Below are 24,010 nucleotides of genomic sequence, written 5' to 3' on the forward strand. Positions count from 1 at the left end.
TTGATGAAAATACGTTTTTGACAATTATGCCCAAAATGCTTGAAAAACTGGACTATTTTATCATGTTTTGAAATGCGGTGCTTCTAAAAAATAAAGGATCCCTTGGAACACTTGGTGCACGGTAACATCACTTTCATAATGCTTGGTGCACATTTATATCACTTGGTGCAGCTTTATTCTGCTTGGTGCAACTTTACATTGCTTGATGGTGCACCTTGACCTGTATAATGTCAGGTGCACTTTTGCCAGATGATATAAGAGTGCACCAAGTGATATAAACGCACATCGACCAATGTTAAGGTGCACCACGCGGTACTAACGTGCACCAAGCAATATGAAGATGCACCAAACGATGAAAGGTGCACCAAGCGATGTAAAGGTGCGCCAAGTATTATAACAGTGCGCTAAACGGTGATAATAATGCACCAAGCGATCCAAGTGATCCTGTATATTTTACATGCACCCTTGAAATAGTACCAAGTTTTCTACTTCATTACCATAAGATACATACTTAAGACATTTTAAAATAGTAAGTGGAGTGCGAGTGCTATCTCTCTCAAATTAACATTTAAAATACCAGAAATGTTTACCACATACATTTTACATTTGTGACAAAAAGTACGCCTGACCCAAATGTACTTTCTAGATGTCTGTTTTTCTGGCGCATTGCTACAAATCTCCAGTACCCAACTGCACAGTGCACATGTTTTGCATGGCGAAGGTGCAGTTGTGAAAAGGTGCATGAACCATGAACCATGAAGAAATGGATACGTGCTGAGGCGTGACAAAACATAAAGGTTGTGTGACAAAACATCTTGACTAACACCAAACAGGTAATTAAAACAAAAATAAAGTATAACAGATTATTTGACAAGATGTCACACGTAATTTGTTTCTGTTTAGGGATTATTTTGTGCGTTTTTGCGATTAACGCATTTTCCACGCACTGTCAAACAAACCATTTGAAATTGCTATTTTCCTGTATTAGTCGTTATTGGCATATAGTAAATATTGTGCAACAAAATATAACAAACGAAAATAAATTTATAAATGTATGATTTCAATTCTTTTGCAAGTTTACCTTTAACAACTGATCAGCTGGTCGTGACGTCACACGGCATCACAACAACAATAACAAACTGCTGCGAGCTGTAGTTCTGACGTCAGCGTGCAAATTGCTTCGCAAAGACTCGCATACGTGTATGAACGAGATTTTACAAGGTGATTTAGTTGAGGGGCAGGGTCAAGTAACGCTGCATTACATGTACGTAACAAAATGGCAGATTGAGACAAACTGTGGTATTGTTTGATACTTTTCAGTTTGCATTTGAGTTAAGTTACGAGAATGATGTTTTAATATTTGTGTTTGGAATTGTAATAATGTTTTTGTTCTGTTTATCAACTCCGCTAAAGTTTTCATTGCGTGCCGTTGAATTTGCATTACTTTATACTTGTGTATTATTTTGTATTCATGTTTATGATATGTTGCCAAAGTTTGTGACATTTTTTAGGTTAAGTGATGTACAAAAGTGTCTAAATTTTGTGATGTTAAATGTGATAACATGTAGGAATGATATTCAGGGTTGAGTATCTATTCAAGAAGAAAATATTTTGACCTTAAACCCAATTGGCATTTATTTTAGATTTGCCCTAGCATGAACTGAGAGGCTTGTTTTCTAGTAAGCCTTGGTTCAGCTCTGTGTACATATTGTCTTGTAAATACTTGTGCATACTTGTGAAAAATTATGAGACCCAATCAGCCAAAATATATCAAACAGTATGCCGTTGGCATCATTGACTTTAGCTCACAGTATGGTGGTGAAAGTCAGCGAAGTTTTTCCTATTCTGTAAGCAATATTATTGGAGAACCAAAAATATTTCCAAAATATGGGGACTTTACGCAAGCTGCTGTGATGCGGACATATGGTGGTTGGTGGGATCACACACAACCTGCTTTAAGAGATACAAGACCACGGTAAAGACTTGACTAATTCAAAATTTTCCAGTTTTATTTTTTACAGGCTATAAATAGCTAAGTTTTTCAACAATAAAAAGGCACATTTCAGCAAAACGTTTCATCTGAAATAAGTATATTCCTGCCAAAGTGCGATTTACCCTGACTTTCGGTTTAATGTGTATATTTACCTGTGTTTGATTGTCAGTAATTTGCATGAGAAATAAAGAGTTGCATAACTAACTGACTTACAGTTTAAACCTAATACTGCTTTTTGAATAATTTTAAAAGCAACTGTACATTTTTAATAATACAATACCTGTTTGCATTTCAAAACACTAGTAAGACAGTATGTTTAAGCATTTATTTTTATTTTCATTAATTATTTTATCTCCCATTCAGGTCTTTAAAGTTTCAAAGCCAAGACTACATTGATGTTGTCTTTGACAAAGCTGTTTACCCTTGGTCCATAGCGATTTATGAAACCTACAATCCAGGAGCTTTGGTGCGAATCCTGGCATTGTGCCAAGAATTTCCTAATCAGAAAACACCAGGGTAAGAATAATAGCAACAACTTGACAAAGTTTTGAACGCCACATGCCAATTTTATATTTATAGCAAAACTATAATGACTTTGAACATCAACATTTTGTGTTTATTGAGGTGTGTATGAGATAATGTAAGCAGTATTCAGAAAGCAAACATAATTTTTACGTGAAGGCTGTATTCGGTTTATCACATCATAACAAACACATATGATTAAAATGTACATAAACATGAAATTCTGAATCACTAAAGTTCGGTGTTATGAATAATAACCTTGCGTGTTAAGCTTGGTTGCTGACTGTAGAATAAAATAATTGCAGAGGTGGTGCTTTAGTGTTCTTGGTTATGAGAATTGCAGATAATGCTTTTGTTTTTATGTTGTCATCAACCTCCACTGAAGCGTATGGGAAGTCATAGATACGTAATGCATTTCCTGTTGTAGTCATGATTACTACACACCACAACGAGCTGTAACATAAAAATGCACATGCATTAGGTTTTAGCTGTGTTCAAAATATTTGGAAGTGTTGCTCTTTTACGGACCATAAGGCGCAATTTAAATCCTTTTTTTCCCTCATAAATTGATCGTGCGCCTTATAAGCCGGTGCGCCTAATGTATGGATCAAGTAGTGCTTTATTGCCTACACTCCAGTACCGATACAATTATTACATAAATAAACCACCGTCTTACACAACAAACTACGGTAAAAGCAACTAGCAACTGTGATATTCACTTCTTTTGCTCATTGTACTATTGTGACTTGCTTACATTTATTACGTAACAAGTAAACTTTTATAACCCATACTCCTTAAAATACGTTGCGTTCTACAGCCCGGTGCGCCTTATGTATGAACAAAAAACTAATCGAAGCAATTTATTGACAGTGCGCCTTATAATCGGGTTTTATGGTCCGTAAAATACGGTACTTTTATCTTCTGTTTCATCACATCCCAATGTGTATCCAAGCCTGCCTTGCACATGTATATATTTAGGGGAAAATGTCTGTACCTGTTTTTATCTTAATTTTCTAAGCATGCAGTTTCTTATTTACCTGCTATTCCAATAAGTAGAGAATTGCCTATAGCTACTTGTTATCACGAACAAAATTTTGCATGTGTTATCATTTTGTACAATTATTATTTAACAGATCAATTGTATGGCTATTAGGCACACAATACATACACCTACATACTCACTGTGCGCCACACACACTTTCTTGGATGCTTTAATTGCTTTATAATATGATGTACCTGTAGCACAGTGGTCTTCAACCTTTTTTATAGGCGACCCCAATTTAAGGGAAAATGAAATCAGAATTTGCATGCGACCCCATTTTTATCAACACTGAGAAAAATGTTTTAAGTAATGCTGAAACGAAAGAACAAGTACACAAACTATACATAATTACAAACAAATATGGCGAAACAAAAGTATTACGAAAAAATGGCTATACAAAAGTATTACGAAAATGGTTTTTAAGGCGTTTCATTTAAGACATAAACCCAATTTTCGCTGTAGCACATTCAGCCATTATCCACCAATTGTGCCATCCACTTTTTTAACAGTGGGCAGCTATTCCTGACTTGGTGATTGTTTTAGTGTTATGTTGTCTTTCACCAAACGAAAAAAAAAAAAAAACTCAACTCAAACAGACACATGCCACCGCTAAACCTGCAGGCTCGCCAAATATTCCCTGTAGAAAGCTCCTATGCAAAACAAACCTTAATTTTTAGTAACGACAATCAAGATGGAGTTGACCCAGATATATGTGGCAAGGCAGTTCCAATTCCAGTGTACGGCTTCACAAGTTGGGAAGTTCTTTGGGAAAATACTAACCCACAACAAAATTTACCCAGAGAAGCTCGGATGTTTGCACCTATATTAAGGGAAATCAATAAAAGAAGCAGGATAATTCGTTTGGAATTCTCGCACTCCCACCTTGATTACTACACAGAGCTTGATGCAGTTGAATTGACCGGTCAGTTTTACAAATTGTTTTAACAAAAAAATAGAGTTTGGATGAACATGATTTTGATAACTTTAAAATGTGTACCTTACAGGCCTTCCCACACCTATGGAATTTCGGCAAAAGGCGATGTCCCAAAGTAATTAAATCACCATTGTGCAGTTGTGATTTAGATGAAGGATATGATTTAATTTTCAACAACATACCAATAAAAACATGACATAGTCCTAACAATAAAACATGACATAGTTTTTTGTGCTTTTTAAGTTTGTCAAATATAGTATATGTGATTGAGAGCATGCGCTTAACAATTGGTTGCACCTGCAATTTGGTGATTTGATTATAAAATATGTTTGTTGGGTTTTTGATGCATGTTTCGACAAAAAACATGTGCACCTTGGTAAGGTGTTGAAATGGCCAAAAAATACATGTCAAAGTTACCCAATCCTCTTGTTTTACCTGTTTTTGAAAACTTTGATGTTACATACCTAAGTTACGTTTTTTTATGTGTTCAGGAACCCTTTCATACAATGCATCATCCTCTGTTGATCCACCCTTGGAGGAACTTCAACTGCTTTCAATTGCCCAATCCGACTCCATTGCACCTTCATCCAGCACTGAAGATCTTGCTTATCTTGAATCAAAAGTTGACTACAAATCTACAAGCGTTGATGGGCCAGTAACACAAGTTTCAAGTGGCAATGATGTTTCGGAAACCCAACTTGAAACTAACTTATACCCTGATGGATATTTTAGTCTTTTACCACCAGAGATTTTAAGCAAAATATTCAATTATCTTCCATTCCCAGACTTTTGCCGTGCTGCTCGTGTTTGTCACCTCTTTAAAGAGCACAGTTATAATCCCAACCAATTGGTACACCTAGATCTTCAACCATATTGGCACATGATCAATGAAAGAGCACTTGAAAGTATACAAGTGCGATGCGGTGATGAAGAAATTAACCCAGGTCCACCAGTACTAAAAACTCTTAATATGAAATGGTTAGGGGGAGGTGATATTATAGCTCCGTTGCAGTTAGACCTATTTTTTCATTCTTGCAACTTCAAAAGCCTTTCATTCCTCGATCTTGGTTCGTCTTTTTGCCTGACCGACCATGTCTTGGCTACTTTAACGCGAGTAGCCCCAATGCTTCAGTATTTGAACATTGAATCATGTGACAAACTGACTCCACAGGCACTAAGAATGTTACACAAGATGCAAAATCTCCAAACACTGAATGTGTACAGAACAAAGGTGTGCAAAATTCCTATTTGATTCATAAATATTCAATTTTATCAACTGCTTGGTTAAAATTGCATTTTTTCTTTTTTAGGTAGATGATGCGGGAATAATTTGCATCATTCATGCAAATCCAGAATTGCGACATCTAAATATTGGAAGTTGTCCTATGATAACTGATTATGACAGGTTGGCAATGCATTAAAAAGCTTAGTTATCATGGAAATTTTGAATTTTAAAGCAGTTATTTTTGTCCTGAGAGGCCCTGGCTTTCTATCTGGGTACACAAGACCAGTGGTGGGATTCAGCTGGTTTTATACAACCGTCTCACAAAATTTTATGAGATCAGCGAACCGGTTAGCATTACTGGTTACTGTCAATGTACTTTTTGTCACAGAACCGGCTGAAAAATATGACTTTTGTGATAGAACTGGCTGACAAAAAATTTGAATCCCACCACTGCATAAGACCATAGAGTTACAGTTATATTGGCCTTTTTCATTATAATACAGTTTTAGCTGAGACTTATATACTATACTCAACCGAATAAGAAAATAATGACCCAAATAGGCGTAAAAAGCGACATGCTTTATTCTTCAAACATTTCAACAAATGTTTATGCATCATTCGTGATGTGAAGGGCCTGATGACGTGCAACATTAGTTACACCCGTTTATAAACACTCGAGTCGCATACTTACCTTTTATATTACATTACACTAAAATGTAGTATAAAAGATTGCCGTCATTTTCGATGGAGTAAAATAATTCTCATTGGCTCTAATTTTGACAAAACACCATGTTTTTGAAGAAAATACAATCAATGTTTCTTTTGTTTTTAGAGTTCTTCAGGAGTTATCTATACATTGTAAGCAAATACGTTCCCTAGACACATGGAGAGCAAAAAGTCTAACCAGCATCGGCCTCAATGCCCTTACGTCAAACTGCAAATGTCTTGAAGAACTGGATCTTGGGTGGTAAAATTTACTTTCTTTACATTTCAACACTTTGTGGTGTTTTTGTTATCTTTTGAAAAGATGCCAATACATCTTAGTACATTTAACATTTCTCTTGGGTGTTTGACAGAAAATAACAACAGTAATTTTTAATGAAGCACTATATACGGATATGTTCATAAGTTTTATGATGAAGTTTAATGAGTTTAATGAAAATCAGTGATGTAATGATGGAAACAGTTGAAACATTTATCGAAACAGTTGAAAAAATTAAGCATGCCACTTTTTATGCTGTTATTTTAATCATTAAACTTAACAAAGTATTTTTGGTACCTTTATGTAAGCCATCTACACAGTGATAAGTTACGTATCATTGCAAAAAGTTTTGGCAATATTTGTGTAACTTTCAGGTGTGGAACTCTCCAGAGCAGCTCAGGGTGTTTTGCCAGTCTTGCCCGAAACTCACCAAACCTAAAGAAACTGTTTGTGACAGCAAATCGAACAATATCTGACAATGAAATTAATCTTCTTGCTAAGCATTGCAGAAAACTCAGGTATTTAAAACAATAATTATTTCACAGTATTTGACCACGGACCTTAAATATTTTGACAACATTTGGCCACGGACCTTTAAACTATGCATCTCAACTTTAAGTTTTGGGAGGATTAACATGATTTTTTAACTAAAAATTTGTAAAAAGCGCAAGTGTAATATTAGTTGCAGGATTTTAATCCTTTTAAGGAGAGATGTATGTGGTAGTCTCACAGACTGCATATATAATGTCATATGCTCAAAAAACAGTCCAGATAAACATAAATTCTGAACTGCTATCAGCCCTGAAGCCTACTATGAAGCTGACATGTGCAGCATATCATTGGTGCTTGTGCTCAACTTTCGACAGGGTCAAGGCTAAGCCTTTGTAGCTCAGTTGGTAGAACGCGAGTCCCGGAAAGACTATTATCATTGGTTTGAATTTTAACTCAAGCTAGATTTTTCTAGTCTATTGTTGACCCACTGATTCGGTATGACGCCTTGTTGACCCACTGATTCGGTATGACGCCTTAAATGGGCCTGGCATACCGTGATGCTTAAAAAATCATTGACATTATAAATTTATCTAAAGTTCTTTAAAATTTGTTCACCTGTATTCCATTAAAACAAATACTGTTTCTTCAGACAATTGGATATACTGGGCACAAGACTTGTCACTCGTCTTGCTATAGAAAACCTAATCTACAAATGTCCAGATCTCCACTTCATTGACCTATCATTTTGCTATGCTTTTCCAGAAGAAATAGTTAACTCCCTGCGCCAAAATCACCCACAAATCGCAATAAAGCGCAGTTTTCAAGAATAATTTGCAGAGTGTTTGTACATAGAAACAAAATATTTATGATTTATTGTCTATCATTTTTTTAAATATTTTAATAAATTTATTGTCACTGTCAGTTTAATAAATTTATTGTATTGTTATACTGGTGTACTCTTTATCTTTTGTTTGCACCTTTCTCTACATTTTAACATGTTGCATTATTTACTGTTTTCTACCCTACCACGCAGTTGGTAACATTGTAAAGAGGTGGTAGTAACTTTACCTTTAGTGCAGAATACAAACATGGAATGCAAACAGGTGAATTGCACTAACTTGTTGTATAAAGTAGAAATTGCTTCAATTTGTAAGGCTGACACTTCCCACAAAAAGCATTTGTACATTTAAGACACAACACAAGTGAAGAGATTGTGTATGAAAATTGACAATACTCAATAAAGAATAAAGGCAGCATTATTTCATAAATTATAATGTTAAAAAATCCTACATTTTGAAAAAACAGAATCTGTGCAAAAATGTACAAAATAGAAATACATCATTAATACAGGACAGAATACATGCAAAGTGGTTCAAAAGGTACAACATAATTATGGAATAACATTTTAAATGTGCGACACAATGGAAGGTTTTTTGTCACAAAAAACATGTACTACAAACAAAGAGAATCCAAGTAATTCTAAACAGTTGAATAATTTTTCAAAACCAGTAACAATTTTAAGTCATTGCCACTGGTGGTTGCACAAAAGCAATACTCTAAAACACAACAATTTTATCCAGCCACAACCAAAATCAATATGTATGCAATGTACAATATACCATGGATGGATTGAACCGCAAAAAAACGCAACTAAACAAACAGAATTTTTAGTATATGCAGCAAACCTCATTTAATGCTGACCCATTTGGACCTAAAAATTTGCCCAGATTAGACTTGACAAACAAAAAATATACCAACAGCAATTATGCAGTATTTTGCCATTGATGCTTGTTGGACCCAAGCCAAGATTTAACAGGGCTGTGATAGTTCTGAAGCCAGTGAATATTTATTTGAACGGATTCCAAATCCCTTTTAACAAATTTCATATCACTGATGCCTTGAGCTTTAAAGAAGCCTTTGGCTGCTGAAATGTCATTTTCATCTGTTAATGTACCTGCAAATAAAAAAGCAAATAATATGATGATACTTAAAGACAATTTAACTTAATTGAAAAAGGCCATTTTTACATGGTAATTAAAATTGTTGAAGGCCTTTATTAGGCACATTAGGTTTTTATAAAAATAGTAGAAACAAAATTTTTTGCTGAAAAAAATTGTTGCCCTTTTCACCAAACTCATAAAACATTGCAAACAAATGAAACAACTCTGCTTACGTAGGCAACTTTTAATTATGCGTTGCATGTTGTAGCTTGAAACAGGATTTAACTTTAAAAGTTCATCCCAATTTTGCCTGACAAACTTCCAAGTTAAAGCCGAACCAACCAAGTTCTGGGCAAGGCCTGCTAAAGCTTTGTCACTGTCCTGAAAAAATATATGAATTATCACTACATTTATTAAAAGGGAAAAAAAACATATTACGTAAAGACACTAAGACAGCCAACAAAATTGTCATGACATTTACTTTAGATTTATGGTTTGTACATGTTTTTTATGAAACAGTCTAAATATTCAAATGATTCAAAGCAAAAATCATTATTTTTTACATTCTATTGTCTACATGAGATTCCTTACATAACAAAAGTGTTTCAGCCTTTACTTCAGCTTAGAAATAGTTGGTTGTTAAAAATGTTTTACGGCATATACAGATAGCAAAAATTGCCAAATAAATAGAAAACAGTTTTCTTGAAAATATTTGTTATTTGTAGCCAATTGCCCCTTTTCAACAACAAAATACATGGCATGTCTCACTCACTTGACTTCTGATATTGGTTGTTGTAAGAGTTTCACCCTGCAGAGAAAGCACATGATCAACTTCATTTGATGAAGTCAAAGCGCCAAGAATTTTGCGTTTTAAACCAGGGTTGGTTGAGTTCACATACAAGTTCCACAAATAATTCCAATTGGCCGAAGGCCCATGGGCCACAGCTGGAAAAAAACAAATCTATTTTAAAAATGGTCAGAAGTAGGCACAAAAAATTAAACATTAGGTATTTTTAAAATAGTTGCTGGTTTTTTATGTATACATTAAATATACTTTCTTTTCATAATTGGAAAAAAGTATCAAATAACAACAGTATTTAAGTAACAGAACCTGCATAGAATATAGTCTCCAAATCATTTGGAGAAACAGCTGTGTGATTTTGTTTCCAAGTATCAAACAATTGAAGTGCCTTAACAATACAAGGCTGGTGTTCATTTCTGCAAAACAGGAATTAAAACAAACAGTTAATCTGAGTTAAGCTAATATGTCACATTGCAATCTGAATGCAGTTTTTTCTCTTACTGCAGCATGCGATTCAAATCTTTATTAAAAATTATGGTGCAAAGCACAAAGTTGGGTCACCTGTTTTGGTAACAAGGACATCTACTTTGTAACTTTGTTTTCATATTGGAAATGGCTTAAACGTGTTGTGTATCAATAATTTCATGACAAATTGTTAACATGTTAATGTTGTTTAGTTTGCAATGTGACAATTCGGGCTGTAAAAAAAATCAAACTTGCTTCAAAATTTTGGACCAAAACGGAATTTTTAGTCAAATAGGCAAATAATCTCAGCTGAAAAAGACACACTAGTTTTCACTTTCACAGCGACATTTTAGAAAAGCTTATTCAGTTATGGAGAAAAATGCGACAAAAATACTTATCAGGTATATGTCATCTCAAAAATTTCAAGATATCACAAAAATTATTATTTAAAAATATTTGTGTGGTATGAAAAAAAAGTTTGTTCCAAACATTTTTAGACACTTGATGCTAATTATATGGCACAACTACAATAAAAATTCTTATTGCTCTGTTTATACTAAGGGTTTGTATGGGTTTGTAAAAAAATAATGTCTTAAGTTTGTACTAATCACCTATAAAATTTACTCAAAAGAAATAAACCAAAGTAACTTAAATTAAACGTGGAACAAGTAAAATATATGTTTTTTCATTTGCAATTTCTTCGCAACACTATCCTTTGTCACACAGTAGTAGGATAGCTTCTGTGCCTTGGTGGGTTGCAAACCGCTCAAACAAGAACAAATATTAAACAAAATTGTACGCTATTTTCATACTTGCACATATCATCAGTTATCATGGTTTTTAGTTTATTTTCCTCTCTAGTCAGTTTGGATGCATCTTTCCAAGCAATTTTGTCATATATTGGTTGCAGTAAATATATTAGAAATGATTTCATCAAAGAGTGAGATGATTCATCTAAATGAAACCTAACACACGAAAACAATCATCAATTCCTTGGACAAAATTTCAAGGATGAAATAACAAGTATAACATTGAAACTCCAAACTGCAATTTATCGTACAGTGACAATCAAACAAAAAGCTAAATGGTGGTGTGTTTAAAATATACATACTAGATATGCTAAAAAATACAAAAATTTTTAAAAGTACATCATTAAGATTTCATATTTTTTAGAGTAAGAAACTATCAAATACTGAACAGGCATTTCATCCAACACGTTGCATATTTAACAAATTTGTCATTCATCAGCAAAACTACAAGCTTTTGAAAAACAATTAGTATTTGTTTAGCATCACACCAGTTGAACGACAAATTTGTTAAATAAGAAACTAGCATCAAAAACTTCTTTGTAAAGTTTGCAGATCTTGTTAGTCAAGACCTGTATTTTCCATACTCACTTGAGTGTATCCTTGATGTATGTTAGGCTTCCCAATGCTTTATACAGAACCACATACTCGGATTCACCCCTGACAAACTGAACAAGATCAAACAACTCATCATAAGTGAGTTGTCCACTGTGAGCTGCAGCAAAGGAATCACCCAGCAGCCCTACTCTGTCATTTGGTGTGAAAACAGTGGGATCTGATTTGAGCTGCTGAGTTAGGCTTTTCCATAGCTTCTTATCATATGTCACCTGTAATATACAATGAGCACAAATTTGTCTTTGTGTTATTGTTTTTAGTGTATGAACATATTAGGAAAAACACTAATCAGGATTCATTTCCATATTTGCCTATACGTTAGTGCTTTGGTTTTAAATTTTTTGTATACATGGGTAAAATAACTTCATTTTCATCGATCCACAAAGAAACTCTCCAAATGCTATAAAAAATCAGTTTTGACGTACAAATTGTTCAAACATTGGTCAACAAAATAACAGAAAACTCTCCTATTTGGCCACAAACCCTAAGCGTGTTAGAAAAATGTTATTGACACCATAGTTTATTTTATTCTCGTTGAGTGGGCAATGTCTGACTGTTTTGTTCACAATGAGTGCAACGATCTCGTTGTTTTTGTGCAAGTCTTTTAAATTATTTTGTATTTAAATTTTTGGACTTCGGGACTCGAATTTAGTTCAACCTATCAGGCTGCTCTGATATGGAGCAATGCCGATTAGGCTTTCTGCTCAAGAAAGTAACAAGTGTTCAAGATGGGATTAAAACTCACAACCTTGTGAATACAAAGTGGTTGTGCCAACCATACGGCATTTTAGGCTCCTAAAACATTTGAGCAGTAGAGTCAAGATTCAGTTACTTACCAGGTAGTAGCCAGTTTCGTTATGATTAAATTTTATCCATGATTTGAAATCCACTTCAATAGAGTCTAACTTCTTGTCCAGCACAAAGTGGCCAACATCATTTGTATTTTTGTCTGAAATGTAAGACAAGGGAATTTGCCACATTTCTTTGCTCTGCTGTTCATTTGTCCCAATTGTGTACAAAAATCTCTTTTGTGAAACTGTTACCTAAAAAACAAGTGCATACTGTCAATTTTTAAGACTGCCAGAAAGTCACTTGGAACATGATATCTGTTCATGAGTCTAATGACATCTACAACGGCTATTTTGGCAGCTATCATTAAACTTTGTTTTCCAGTTTGGACAGAACTGCTTTCCTAAAATAGGTAGCAAGTAAAGGTCCTCAAGATTTGTGGAAACCAGGCTTAGATAAATTTTAGTTTTTTAATAATATTGTTGTTCCCAGATACAGGATTAAATTTTGGGTATAACGGTATAAGCCAAAACAAAAATCTTTCATAAAACAAAGCATATTGCTACCTTTCCATGTCCACTAGATGTCACTGTTACCACAGGGAAGCCTGGTTGAATTGTCCATGTGTCCATCATTGCCTACAACAGTCAAGTGATAGAATAACCTTCTGATATAAATCAAAATAAGCTTAACATTTTTCTCCACAAAACAAACTTGCATAAGAATCAGACACTTTTGTTAAGATGACTATTCATAATGAAATCAGCCCAGTAAAGTTCATGCACACTCAGTTTATTGCCTTCAAAAAGCCTGACATACTATGATATGAATAATTAAAATTGCAAAAGAGTTTAAAACAGCAAAGAATAATATTGTTTACAGTTTTTCAGACAAGACTATCATATTTCAAACATTTGTTTTGCTGGTTAGAATGTACACTGTACTTGTACATACCTGGACATTAACTTTGGAATTGGCAGCTGCATTGGCAACAGATGCAATCAGGTCTTGGTTTCCCGCATTTCCATAAGCATGTGCATTCAAATATGCTGTCACTCCCTGGAAAAATGCTTCACCGAAAAAATCACTCATCATTGATATTAAGCTGCCACCTGTAAAAAGTGATATAACTTTGTCAAACACCAGGACTTGTTTGAGTTTGTCCCAACACTGTATTTGGAAGTTTTTGTCCTAATACCATAGATCAGAGGTGCTCAACCTCGGACTCATATCAAGTCGATCGTGAGGAATGCAGATATAATACAATAATATAATATAAAATATATAGTTGTTTTGTATCATGGTTTTAAAGAATGTTGCTGTGCATGGGTGATCTTATTGTAAGAATTAATCATTAAAATATCCGGATATGTTCACACCACAAATACTCTGGTGCATTGTTATGTCACAAAAGTAATAGTTACAGTGGTAATTTTTACTTTGTTCTGTACTGGTAGTTGCTCTTTTTTCAAATTTAAATAGGTGTTTTCCTCCATTTTTTTTCTTAATACTGTATTTTAAAGATCAGTTTTGGATCAAGCTTACGAATAATGCTCATTGCAATGTAAAAAAAATCATACCCAAACCATGACAAAAACGTAAAACTGGGGTGGAACAAATGCAAGTTATGCTTTGCTATCAGCACATAAATAATTTGTATTGGAATGGTAGATCCCGAAAGTTTGAATACCTCAAATGTCGGCCTTGAGTCAAAAAAGGTCATGCACCCCTGCCCTAGATGATAACCAAACTGTACAAAATTACTGTATCAAATAATACATTGTTTACTGCTATAAATTATAGATCATGTTAATTGCAAAATCCGTTTAATAGCATAGGAAATTCAGACTGTGGCTACTATTTTAAAAAAATTGCTCAGTTCATCACATAATCCGGTTGACCTCATGAAACGGCAAAATCGGTCATGCAATTAACCAAATTGGTCTGTTTATGGTATTTAGGCAAAGTTTTAGTTGCCCTAAAACAGTAGTTCTTAACCTGTGGTACGCTAACCACTACTGCAGGGATGGCGAACCTTTTTAGTTGAATGGGTCATACATGAGATCATAACTCGGAAAACAAAAACAAAGTGGGTCACATATTTTATTAAATGTCAATGTCAATGAGAAGCTTGTTGCTGCATCTTCTCTGCAAGTTTTGCAATCCTAGGTAGTTTTCAGCTTAAAACAAGGATTCGCTGAATATGTGGAACTGAACAGCGTCAACAAAGGTAAAACAAATCATTTCAAGTTGTATGTTTAAATAAACATATCTGTTGCCTCAAAATTGACTCAACAATCTGTGTTTTAAGACAATACACAATCTGGCAAAGGGCTTGCAGTTAACTGTTGTGTTGCTTTTTAATCTTGGAAGTCTGGTAACCCTACCTATAGTAATCAGTATAAATTTTTGAAACTAAAAGTGGGTCACTAAAACAGGGTTCCCGTGCAATTTTCATTTATAAATTCCATGACTTTTCCAAAACTTTTCAAGAAAAAACACCCAAATTTCCACAACCTTATTTTTTTTAAATCTAGCAATTCCCATCGTAAAACTCGTAAAAAGGCTTTGCTATATGCTGCCAATTTACCATAATATGCTTGACTTGCAACAAATATGCAAATGTTGCGTAATTTGAAATTCCTATCTCTATCTGGCATTTTCACGATAAAACAGGTGCCAAATTCCATACAAGGACTTTTGCAAAAGGGTTTTTTCAAAACTTTTCTAAATTTCATAACTTTTCCAGGTTTTCCATACCCGCAGGAACCCTGCTAAAGTTCATGTGGCAGGCCACTTTGTGACCCGCGGGTCAGTGGTTCTCCATCTCTGGACTAGTGCAAGGTGGTATGCAAAGAGCTTTCTGCAAGCATGTTTCTAATTCAGGTAAGTTCAAAAATTGCAACCCACTGATCAGCCCTTATTTTGTATGAAACTTGTGTATTGGACATTCCTTTGGAATTGCTAACCTTGCTGGTTTTAGAAATATGCTATCATATTCAAAAGGTATAAGCCTATTTCTTGGTCTACCAACCTAAACAGGGTTTAGGTGGTATGCAATTATAGAAAAAAAAATTAGGTGCCCTAAACAAAACATTTGTCTGTAAATTTTCACAAAAATACCTTTCTCATATGAAATCACATCAAAGATTTCTCGAGTCTCTTCAGAACTGTCAACCGTAACAGAAATTGGGTGGGTATAACGAGAAACATCCGTGCCCATTGCTGCATAGATTTCTTTCACTGGAAATTCGCTCATAATGTTCCACCGTGGATAAATTCCATTGGTGCCAAAATACTCCATATATGTGGCGAAACCTAGAAGGTAACATTTGGTTGCTAATTTTTGTGCAGGGTTACACAGTTTTAATATTACTAGAGTTGTTGAGCACTTAAACACAAATTGAACATTACAATATGGGGTAAACACATTGGCACTTATATATTCAAATGTTTGATGTAAACAGATCTGGGCAATGCTTGTACATTACCAGCTAACAATAAAATCTCTCACTGCACATAAACTTATATGTGAACCACAGCATGTACATCCAACAGTACACATAGTGGTTAAAGTGTCAGTTTAGAGCAGAGGTGTGCAACATGCAGCCCATGGACTACAATCCGGGCCACCAAGCTATTTAGTGTGGTCCTCACCAACACATTGATTCAGAGAAAAAATGGGAATTCATTTCCTCTGGGAATTCAGCAAAATCTTCCACTAGTTTTTGGTAAATCTTTTAAGTTGCTATACTATATGTAACAAGTATAAGCTAAAAAAGGGTTTTGCAACCGGTGGGCTATACAGCAGTTTGCAAGTACTTTACCGAATGTGGCGCAGTAATTCCCTTTGGCTAGTGAACAATTATTTTGTTGTGAAAGCCAGTGTTGCGGTGAAACTGTATGTTTTAGAAAATAAATGTATTGAATCTTGGGAAGAATCTCAAATTTATTGTGCACATGAAAAAAAATTGTGTGGTCCTCGCTTGATGTCTGAAATTGGTTAAATAGCCCAACGACAAAAAATGTTGCACACCCCAGGTTTTGAGGTTTGTGTATACCGGGATCTCTCTTAGTGGTAAACTGGAGTTTTATAGTGGTATGCAAGTAGCTTTCCACTATACTTAATTTAAGTCAGATTATGAAATGCAACTAGTGTCTTGTGCATTCCTCTGGATGTCTCATTTCAGAATATGCAAGCTTAGTGAAGAAGATTAGGCCTAGCTCTTGTTATACCCATCTAAACAGAATTTTTGGGTGGTACACGGCAATAGGAAGAGTTATGAGTAGGTACATGATCAGTATGAGGTTAAGTAAAAGCCACTGTTATATACAAAGCAAATAAAAACACTGCTTTGAAAATACTGTAATGGGTTTCTGATTTCTGGATAAAAAATACAAGCAATTGTTGTGTTCCAGTAAGAACAAAACATTTTCAATGATTGCTTAAGTTTTAACCATAATTGTAGGTATAAAATCATTTAGGTTGTGATTAAACATAAAAATGAGTCACCTTCATTTAACCAGAGGTCGTTCCACCATTCCATGGTAACTAAGTTTCCAAACCACTGATGAGATATTTCATGTGCAATCACTATAGCAACCCACTCCTTATCAGAAATTCCTGATGTAATGGGGTCATATAAAATTGCTGTTTCCCTGTATGTTATAAGACCCCAGTTCTCCATTGCACCTATTGTATAAAAACATAAAGTTAACTGCTAGATTACAGTTCAATTAGGATGTATTTACAAAATCTTTGAACAAAATGAAACTTATTTAGCAGTGAAATCAAATTGATCCATTTCTGATACATTAAAATATCTACTTAAATGATTCTATTTGAATAAGACACTAAAGATGCTTGCATAATGGAAATATATATGTTTTTTATACTAAAGCTAGCTGATTTCAGCCTTGAAACAAATGTTTCCAAATTTGTGATATACTCATAAAGTATTTACATTTTTTATGCAGTATTTACAGAGAAAATATATTATTATGTTGGAAATATGTAACAAAAGCAAAGATATGCATTTTCACCACCTGCAGCAAAGTCCGGTATTGCAACTAGATCCATTTTCTCAAGAGGAAAAGGTATTTTGAAAAACTTTTCATAAAAGTCCAACACATTTACAGCCGTTTTCAGTGCAAAATCTAGCTGTCCCATTTTGTCAGCAGATGCATAGACAGATACCTATTAGTACAGGTTTAAGTAAAATCTTATTAGTATGATAAAGCACTAAAACACACAGAAAAATGCATTCAAATTTGGGAACTTGTGAGCGTTTGTTTAGAAAACATGGTTTTTATTGCTGTTGTAAATTAACATTGAACAGTCTAAAGCAGTGGTTCCCAACCTTTTTGTAGTCACGGACCCCTTTTGTAAATTTTATACGCCTGCGGACCCCCAATGTATTTTACCGGAAGTCTTTCTTTGTTTCTTGTATTATACATATATTATCGTTTTTAGGCAGCATTTAAATCAACCTTCACAGTCTCAATGACATTATGTACTGTAGAAGTCAATCCAACAAAGAGATAAATTTTCTAGTGTACAAAACATGAAACAAAGCACTATAAAATTCATTGTTGATGTGTGTTGTGATGTCACAATGGAGATAACAATCACAAAAATGTAATATTTCCTGATACAAAGGTTTAATAAACAATCTGCACTCATATGCAGGATTGCAGAAATGGTTTAAAAACTTACAAATATTTTACTGTTGGTTAATGGTACTACTAATGTTTGCTTCCACGGACCCCCTAAAACCATCTCACGGACCCATTGGGGGTCCGCGGACCCCAGGTTGGGAACCACTGGTCTAAAGAACACTTTTAGGGTTTGCAGATAAAACTTTTCTACCCTTTTTCTTTTCATTTTACATTTTTGAAACAATTTTCCATGCAATGTACCCATCAATGCATGCCCTGGAGACTCATTCATAATTCATCAATTTACCTTTATCCCGCTTGGCGTGGAGTTTGTAACGCTCTGGAAGTCCGAAACAATGAATGCAATAAGATAGGAACTCATTTTAGGGGTTGCATAAAAGTCATCTATCTCAAGATTGTTGCTGATGGAAGCAGTAGATTTTAAAGGCATGTTGAAAAGTGTTTGGTAATGCTTATCTCTCACCATTTGTAAAGATACATTCACCTGAAAAATTTTGTATTATAAATTAGTACGGTAATTAATTTCAGTTCAATTTTCAGTAAAAAAAGATATACAGTAAATCTCAGTTAACCTGGACACGTTTGAACCAAAAAAGTTGTCCAGATTAGGCATAAGCCTCGATTAACCGATTTTGAAAAGTTAAAGCCTTCCCACATTACAAATCATTTGTACCTCAAGTTTTGTCAAAATTAGACAAAGATACGGATTAACTGATTCTGTTTTTTGTGGTTTTTCATGATTGTCATAAAATGAATAGACTAAACTTTTAAACCGAAAGCACATTTTAAACCGACAGAAAAATAATGTTATTGTAGAGATACTCACAAAACAAAGCGATAGCATCAGATACTTAACTAAAAGTTAAAGAGACATTCAACAAACATAACCTGTGTCCCTGTCTTTCCAGTAGAAACATAACTTTTATTAGGTAGTTTAGTGCAGTGCCTTTCAACCGGCTATATCATACACCCCAGGGTGTACCATAATTTTTAAAGGGTGTACCACTGTGATGGGGTGTACTGGGGTGTACCATATAGGCATATGTAATACACCTATATGATGAAGTATCACAACAGGCAGATTTGTGTTTTAGAGCAGAGTGTACAATACATGGTACAACTGTATCTCAAGTGTACATAGTCAGTAGATTACTAAATTCCATTTGGGACGACATAATTTAATTCTTCTCTTGTTAGTCATGGTTATTTTTGCATTAAAAAGTTAAGAACAAGTTACAGTTTTGGGTGTGTACAAGGTCTGAGTAAACGTTAAAAGGGTGTACGATTTAAAAAAAAGGTTCACAAGCACTGGTTTAGTGAGTGTTTTGTGTTGTTTAAAATGCAGTAAAAGTCAAACATTATTAAACAACAAAAATAGAAAAACTGATGTGCCTATAAAGTCATGTTTAGGGCTTTTGTTCCAAGGAAGGTGTTTTAGTGCATAAAGAATAATACAACTAAAGCTTAGCAGCCATGACCACATCGTGAATTATTGATGTCCTGAGCTAGTGACGTTATACTGCATTAGGAAACTTAAGGGGTGTGGTTCGATAATTTTTGCCAGAGCATGATGGCAAAACAAGCCATGATTATTACAAAATCTACTCTGCTATATGATTTAAAAAGAATTATTATATATATATGTTAAAACACCTTTTAACTATGCAAACTAATAAATGTTACCCTTTAAACTATGGGTAAAATAGGATAAATAAAAAAAATCACAAAACAAAATAGAAAATTGTGCCGACTGATAACTTTGTCTGTGTATCAGTTGTTTAAACACAATACATACCTTAAATATTGGTTCATCAAAACAAGGAAAAGCCTTTCTTGCATCAACAGTTTCAAATTGGGTTGTTGCAATAACCATTTCCTTTCCATTGGATTTCTTGTATCGACTGAGATAAAACCCTTTCAGTGAAAAGTCCAGCTTATATGAAAACTTGATGTGTAATAAATAATGGGAACGTTTAGCAAGAGAATTGGAAAATTTCAGGGCCACCATTTCATTTTTTTCACAATAAAGCTTGCTTGTTGGTTTTATATGTTTTTTGTTTGGCAAGACAATATAAATGTCAAATAGTTGTAGTTTTGCTCCAGAATGAAAAATAATATGGTTGGTTTCTTCTTGGACTTCAAAGGTGATATTGATGTGACCAGTGCAGTCAAATGTTGTCAAATTTGGATGCAGAAATATACTGTAAACATGTGGTTTTATTGCTGAAGGCAATCTGTAAAGACAAGAAGTGACAATTTTTATTAGATAAAAACACAATTATTTCTTCCTTTCTGTATCAAAAAGGTGTGTTTTTACTCTGCAACATTTTAAAGTAAGCTTTGTTTAGAATGTATGTGCTTAAAAAGGAAAATTGGTAAACAGTTTCAAAAGAAATAATTTAAGATATAAATTATTGCTTTAAATGTATTAGGCACCAATCCCGTGTTATTTACACAAAAAATGATTTTCTAGCAACTAATGCAGAGGTAAACCCATTTGCAACAGCCAGACTCTGGGTATTGATTTTTTTCCTTAGAATTTGATTAAGATGGAATAGCTGACAAACCAAGAGTGGCAACAAAATTAGGAATGATCTTTTATTGTAGAAATTAAATCCACTGGGATGTAAAAATTTTAGGCAGATCTCGACATAGATAACTTTTTCTGACCTGTACTGTTGCCATGGAAATATCACTTTGGTGATGTTGTCTCGACAAACAGTAGCTTGAGGTTTTGGTTTCAAAACTTTATGCTTTGATGTTCCATCTTGACCTTATAATAAAAATAAACTTACAGTTAAAAGTACATTTGTATTTTGAAACACTATACACGGATCTATTAACAAGTTTCATGATGGATATAATGGCCCAAATGGACTTTTATAAGCGCCATGCTTACCGTTTAAACGTTGTGGTTATAAACGGCTGATGTGGCCCTTCATATCATGATGGCATGAGCATTTACCAAAATGTTTGAATAATGAAGCATTTTGCTTTTTACGTCTATTTGGGCTGTTATATTCGTCATTAAAGACATTTATATGATTGAAATGGATGGCTTATTAGAACTGTAAGTAGCATGCTTTCTTGCTGTCTATAACAAATGTATATATACTAACACAAAATGTGTTTGTGTTTATCTATGGAAACAGGTTTGTAGTCAAATTCAAAAAGTGTCTTTACTTTGTCTTTACCACTGTGTGTGCCAACAGCAAAAATATATGGGGAATAAAGCAATTTTGGTCAAATCTAGACAAAACGATAGTTAAGGCATAGGAGCCAAGAGAATAAAGAAAAAATGTAAATGAAGAACAAATCTATTGGCTATGAGTACTTGCATCTTTTCTACCTTTGTAAGCAATTTAAGCAAACATGCAATGCCTCCTATATATTTGTAATTTTCTTCAAAAAATATGTCTATGAAATTCTCAGAACCAATACATCAAGTATAGTTTTACATGAAGTTAGAAAAAAATAGCTTTTTTTACAAAACTCAACACATAACAGTAGTTGTGATAAAAGCCTTACCTTCACATTTTCTATAACCAAGACCTATATTAACCATGAGAAGCAAACACACCCCAATTATGAGAACAGAAACAAGAGAATATTTGTACTTTTTTTCTTCCTTAATCCTCTCCAAAGCTGATGAGGAAAGTGGAATAGGATTCCGATTTCTGGATAAAGAATATGAGCAACTGATTATGTTCCGCTAAGAACGAAATATTTTCAATGATTACTTAAGCATAATTTGAAAATACAACTAACACACTTGTAAAACTATGGTAATTTATGCTTAAATCAAACACTTAATTCCTCTAATCTTTAATTTAACAAATTGCTTCTAGAAAATGTTTTTTTTCTGTTCATATTTTTTCTTTGATAACACAGTGCAGCTTACCGAAAAAAACGTTGCCTTAAATCCATATCTAGTCAAATTGTACAAATGTATGGACTGACAAAATTTGCTACCGCAAAGGTTTAAATCACACAGAGAACAAAGGGCATTTCCTATGCAACCTTTTTCGATATACAATTCATTCTTACTAGATTGGAGTCTAAGCACTGTAAAATGCACTAACACACAAATGATCAGCATTTAACATTACAATATTTCAGCAATATCAAAGTCTCTTTAACTCACATCAAAAATATTTTAGTCAGCAAACTTTCACACTATTTGACCTGATACTATTACAGGTTAGCTGGTTTGTCAACGCATGGCAAACACATGGTAACCTAGAGTAGACTATCAGTGCTTGTTTGCTAAGGGTGGCAACCCATGTGTGTAGCCATGTGTCTCATCCTTCGCTTGGTTTAACAACTTACAATACCACAACAGATTGGTAGTTATGCACAGCACCTTGGGTTGGAAAGGATTTTGAAAGAGAATATTACCTAATACAAACATATCCATTATATTAGTGAGTTATGGTGATGGTATTTAAGAAATTAATTTTATTTTAATGGAAGTAATGGCCCAAACATAAGTAAAAAGTGAGATGTTTCATTCTTTCGGCAAATGTTCATGCCATTATCAGTGATATGAAGGGCCACATTAATTACACCCGTTTATATCCATGTGAGTCACATAAAATGTTTGAACAATAAAGCATGTCGCTTTTTACATCTATTTGCCTATTATTTTCATCATCAAATGATAAACAGATCCATATATAGTGTTCAATAGTTTTAGTTTGTTACCTCATTATACATACAAACAACTCAATATGCATTGATTAAGACATAAATAACATTACAGAGACACAGTGAATGCTACTCCCCACGATGGCAAATGAACACAAATCTACACGCTTTGATAAGTTTAAGAATGAATGCAAAAAATACCGTGTTCGATTTTCAACTCTATAGTTCAACAGTTGACTTGTATCATCTTCATCAACATCATACTCATGCAATGATGACATGAGTACAGCACCACCTTCATTGTCATCTTCATCACTTGATCCAGTCCAGTTAAGAAGAGCATTGGATGACATAGCTTGCTCTTTACAATGTCTACAGTAATGTAATATGTGATAGTTGTGTACAAAGTGATGGGCAAAAATACTTAGCTTTACGTGAAATGCTTTTTAAGGTTTTTTTTAAGCTATTTATCGCCTAGTCAAATCCTGTTTTAAGCATAATCACAAAACCTTATCTTGCGGTTTTATTGGGGCCTTGTAACACAATACACTACTTATAAAAGTCTGATATTATCTCCCTGCTAGTATAAAGTCAAACAAAATTATCAGGCAGTGTCTGGAGTGGAAAACATTGACAACAGCATGTCGTCTCAAAATTGAGAGTTACTAGAAATTGTTTTCATTTAACAAATTGTTAAATTTTGCTCAAAAAAGTGAAGGAAAGGGCTTATTATGGTTTGATATGATGAAATTTAGATATAGTTTGAAGCAATTATTCAAGCTGCCAATGTTGTTATTGTTAATGTTGAGTTTGGCTGAGTGCATGCAATAAGTACTACAATTTTTCTTTAAACTTTGGTTAATACTCACATGTTTAAGAATGATTAATTCAATAATCATGGCAAAAATCACCTGCTTTTAAATCTTTATTTGCGGCGTTTGGTGACTTGTGCAACCTTTTCTTTGTTTTTGCATACTTGATATTACCCAGTATTATACTAACAGCCTACATCTATGAACACATACAACACAACAATCCCAATTAGAACTCATACTGAAGTTTGAAACTATTCGCTGA

At 34.0% G+C, this 24,010-nt stretch overlaps 2 protein-coding genes across 4 annotated transcripts; one reads left to right on the forward strand and one right to left on the reverse strand.

Moving 5' to 3' along the window:
• Positions 1 to 1,625: 1,625 nt before the first annotated feature.
• LOC145231913 (F-box/LRR-repeat protein 4-like) lies at positions 1,626 to 8,292 on the forward strand. Of its 2 annotated transcripts, XM_080096378.1 has the most exons (9): positions 1,626 to 1,975; positions 2,357 to 2,509; positions 4,235 to 4,479; positions 4,562 to 4,606; positions 4,983 to 5,722; positions 5,802 to 5,896; positions 6,549 to 6,683; positions 7,073 to 7,216; positions 7,840 to 8,292. In XM_080096378.1, exons 1-9 carry the CDS (start codon positions 1,746 to 1,748, stop codon positions 8,018 to 8,020), a joined length of 1,968 nt encoding a protein of 655 aa, XP_079952504.1. In that variant the 5' UTR covers positions 1,626 to 1,745; the 3' UTR covers positions 8,021 to 8,292. The 2 variants fall into 2 exon arrangements, with proteins under 2 accessions (XP_079952504.1, XP_079952505.1); XM_080096379.1 differs by lacking the exon at positions 4,562 to 4,606.
• A 97-nt stretch (positions 8,293 to 8,389) lies between these two features.
• LOC145231912 (endoplasmic reticulum aminopeptidase 2-like) lies at positions 8,390 to 23,970 on the reverse strand. Of its 2 annotated transcripts, none has more exons than XM_080096376.1 (18): positions 23,845 to 23,970; positions 23,135 to 23,305; positions 21,815 to 21,963; positions 20,957 to 21,059; positions 20,082 to 20,520; positions 18,573 to 18,770; positions 17,654 to 17,804; positions 17,121 to 17,300; positions 15,731 to 15,925; positions 13,562 to 13,719; positions 13,174 to 13,245; positions 12,655 to 12,861; positions 11,795 to 12,030; positions 11,210 to 11,362; positions 10,242 to 10,348; positions 9,903 to 10,075; positions 9,364 to 9,511; positions 8,390 to 9,144 (listed from the first exon to the last, which is right to left on the reverse strand). In XM_080096376.1, exons 2-18 carry the CDS (start codon positions 23,284 to 23,286, stop codon positions 8,954 to 8,956), a joined length of 3,012 nt encoding a protein of 1,003 aa, XP_079952502.1. In that variant the 5' UTR covers positions 23,287 to 23,305; positions 23,845 to 23,970; the 3' UTR covers positions 8,390 to 8,953. The 2 variants fall into 2 exon arrangements, with proteins under 2 accessions (XP_079952502.1, XP_079952503.1); XM_080096377.1 differs by having other exon boundaries at positions 23,803 to 23,970.
• Between the last annotated feature and the right edge of the window lie 40 nt (positions 23,971 to 24,010).

Source organism: Phallusia mammillata, chromosome 6 (assembly GCF_965637545.1).
Source record: "Phallusia mammillata chromosome 6, kaPhaMamm4.hap1.1, whole genome shotgun sequence".
NCBI lineage: Eukaryota > Metazoa > Chordata > Ascidiacea > Phlebobranchia > Ascidiidae > Phallusia > Phallusia mammillata.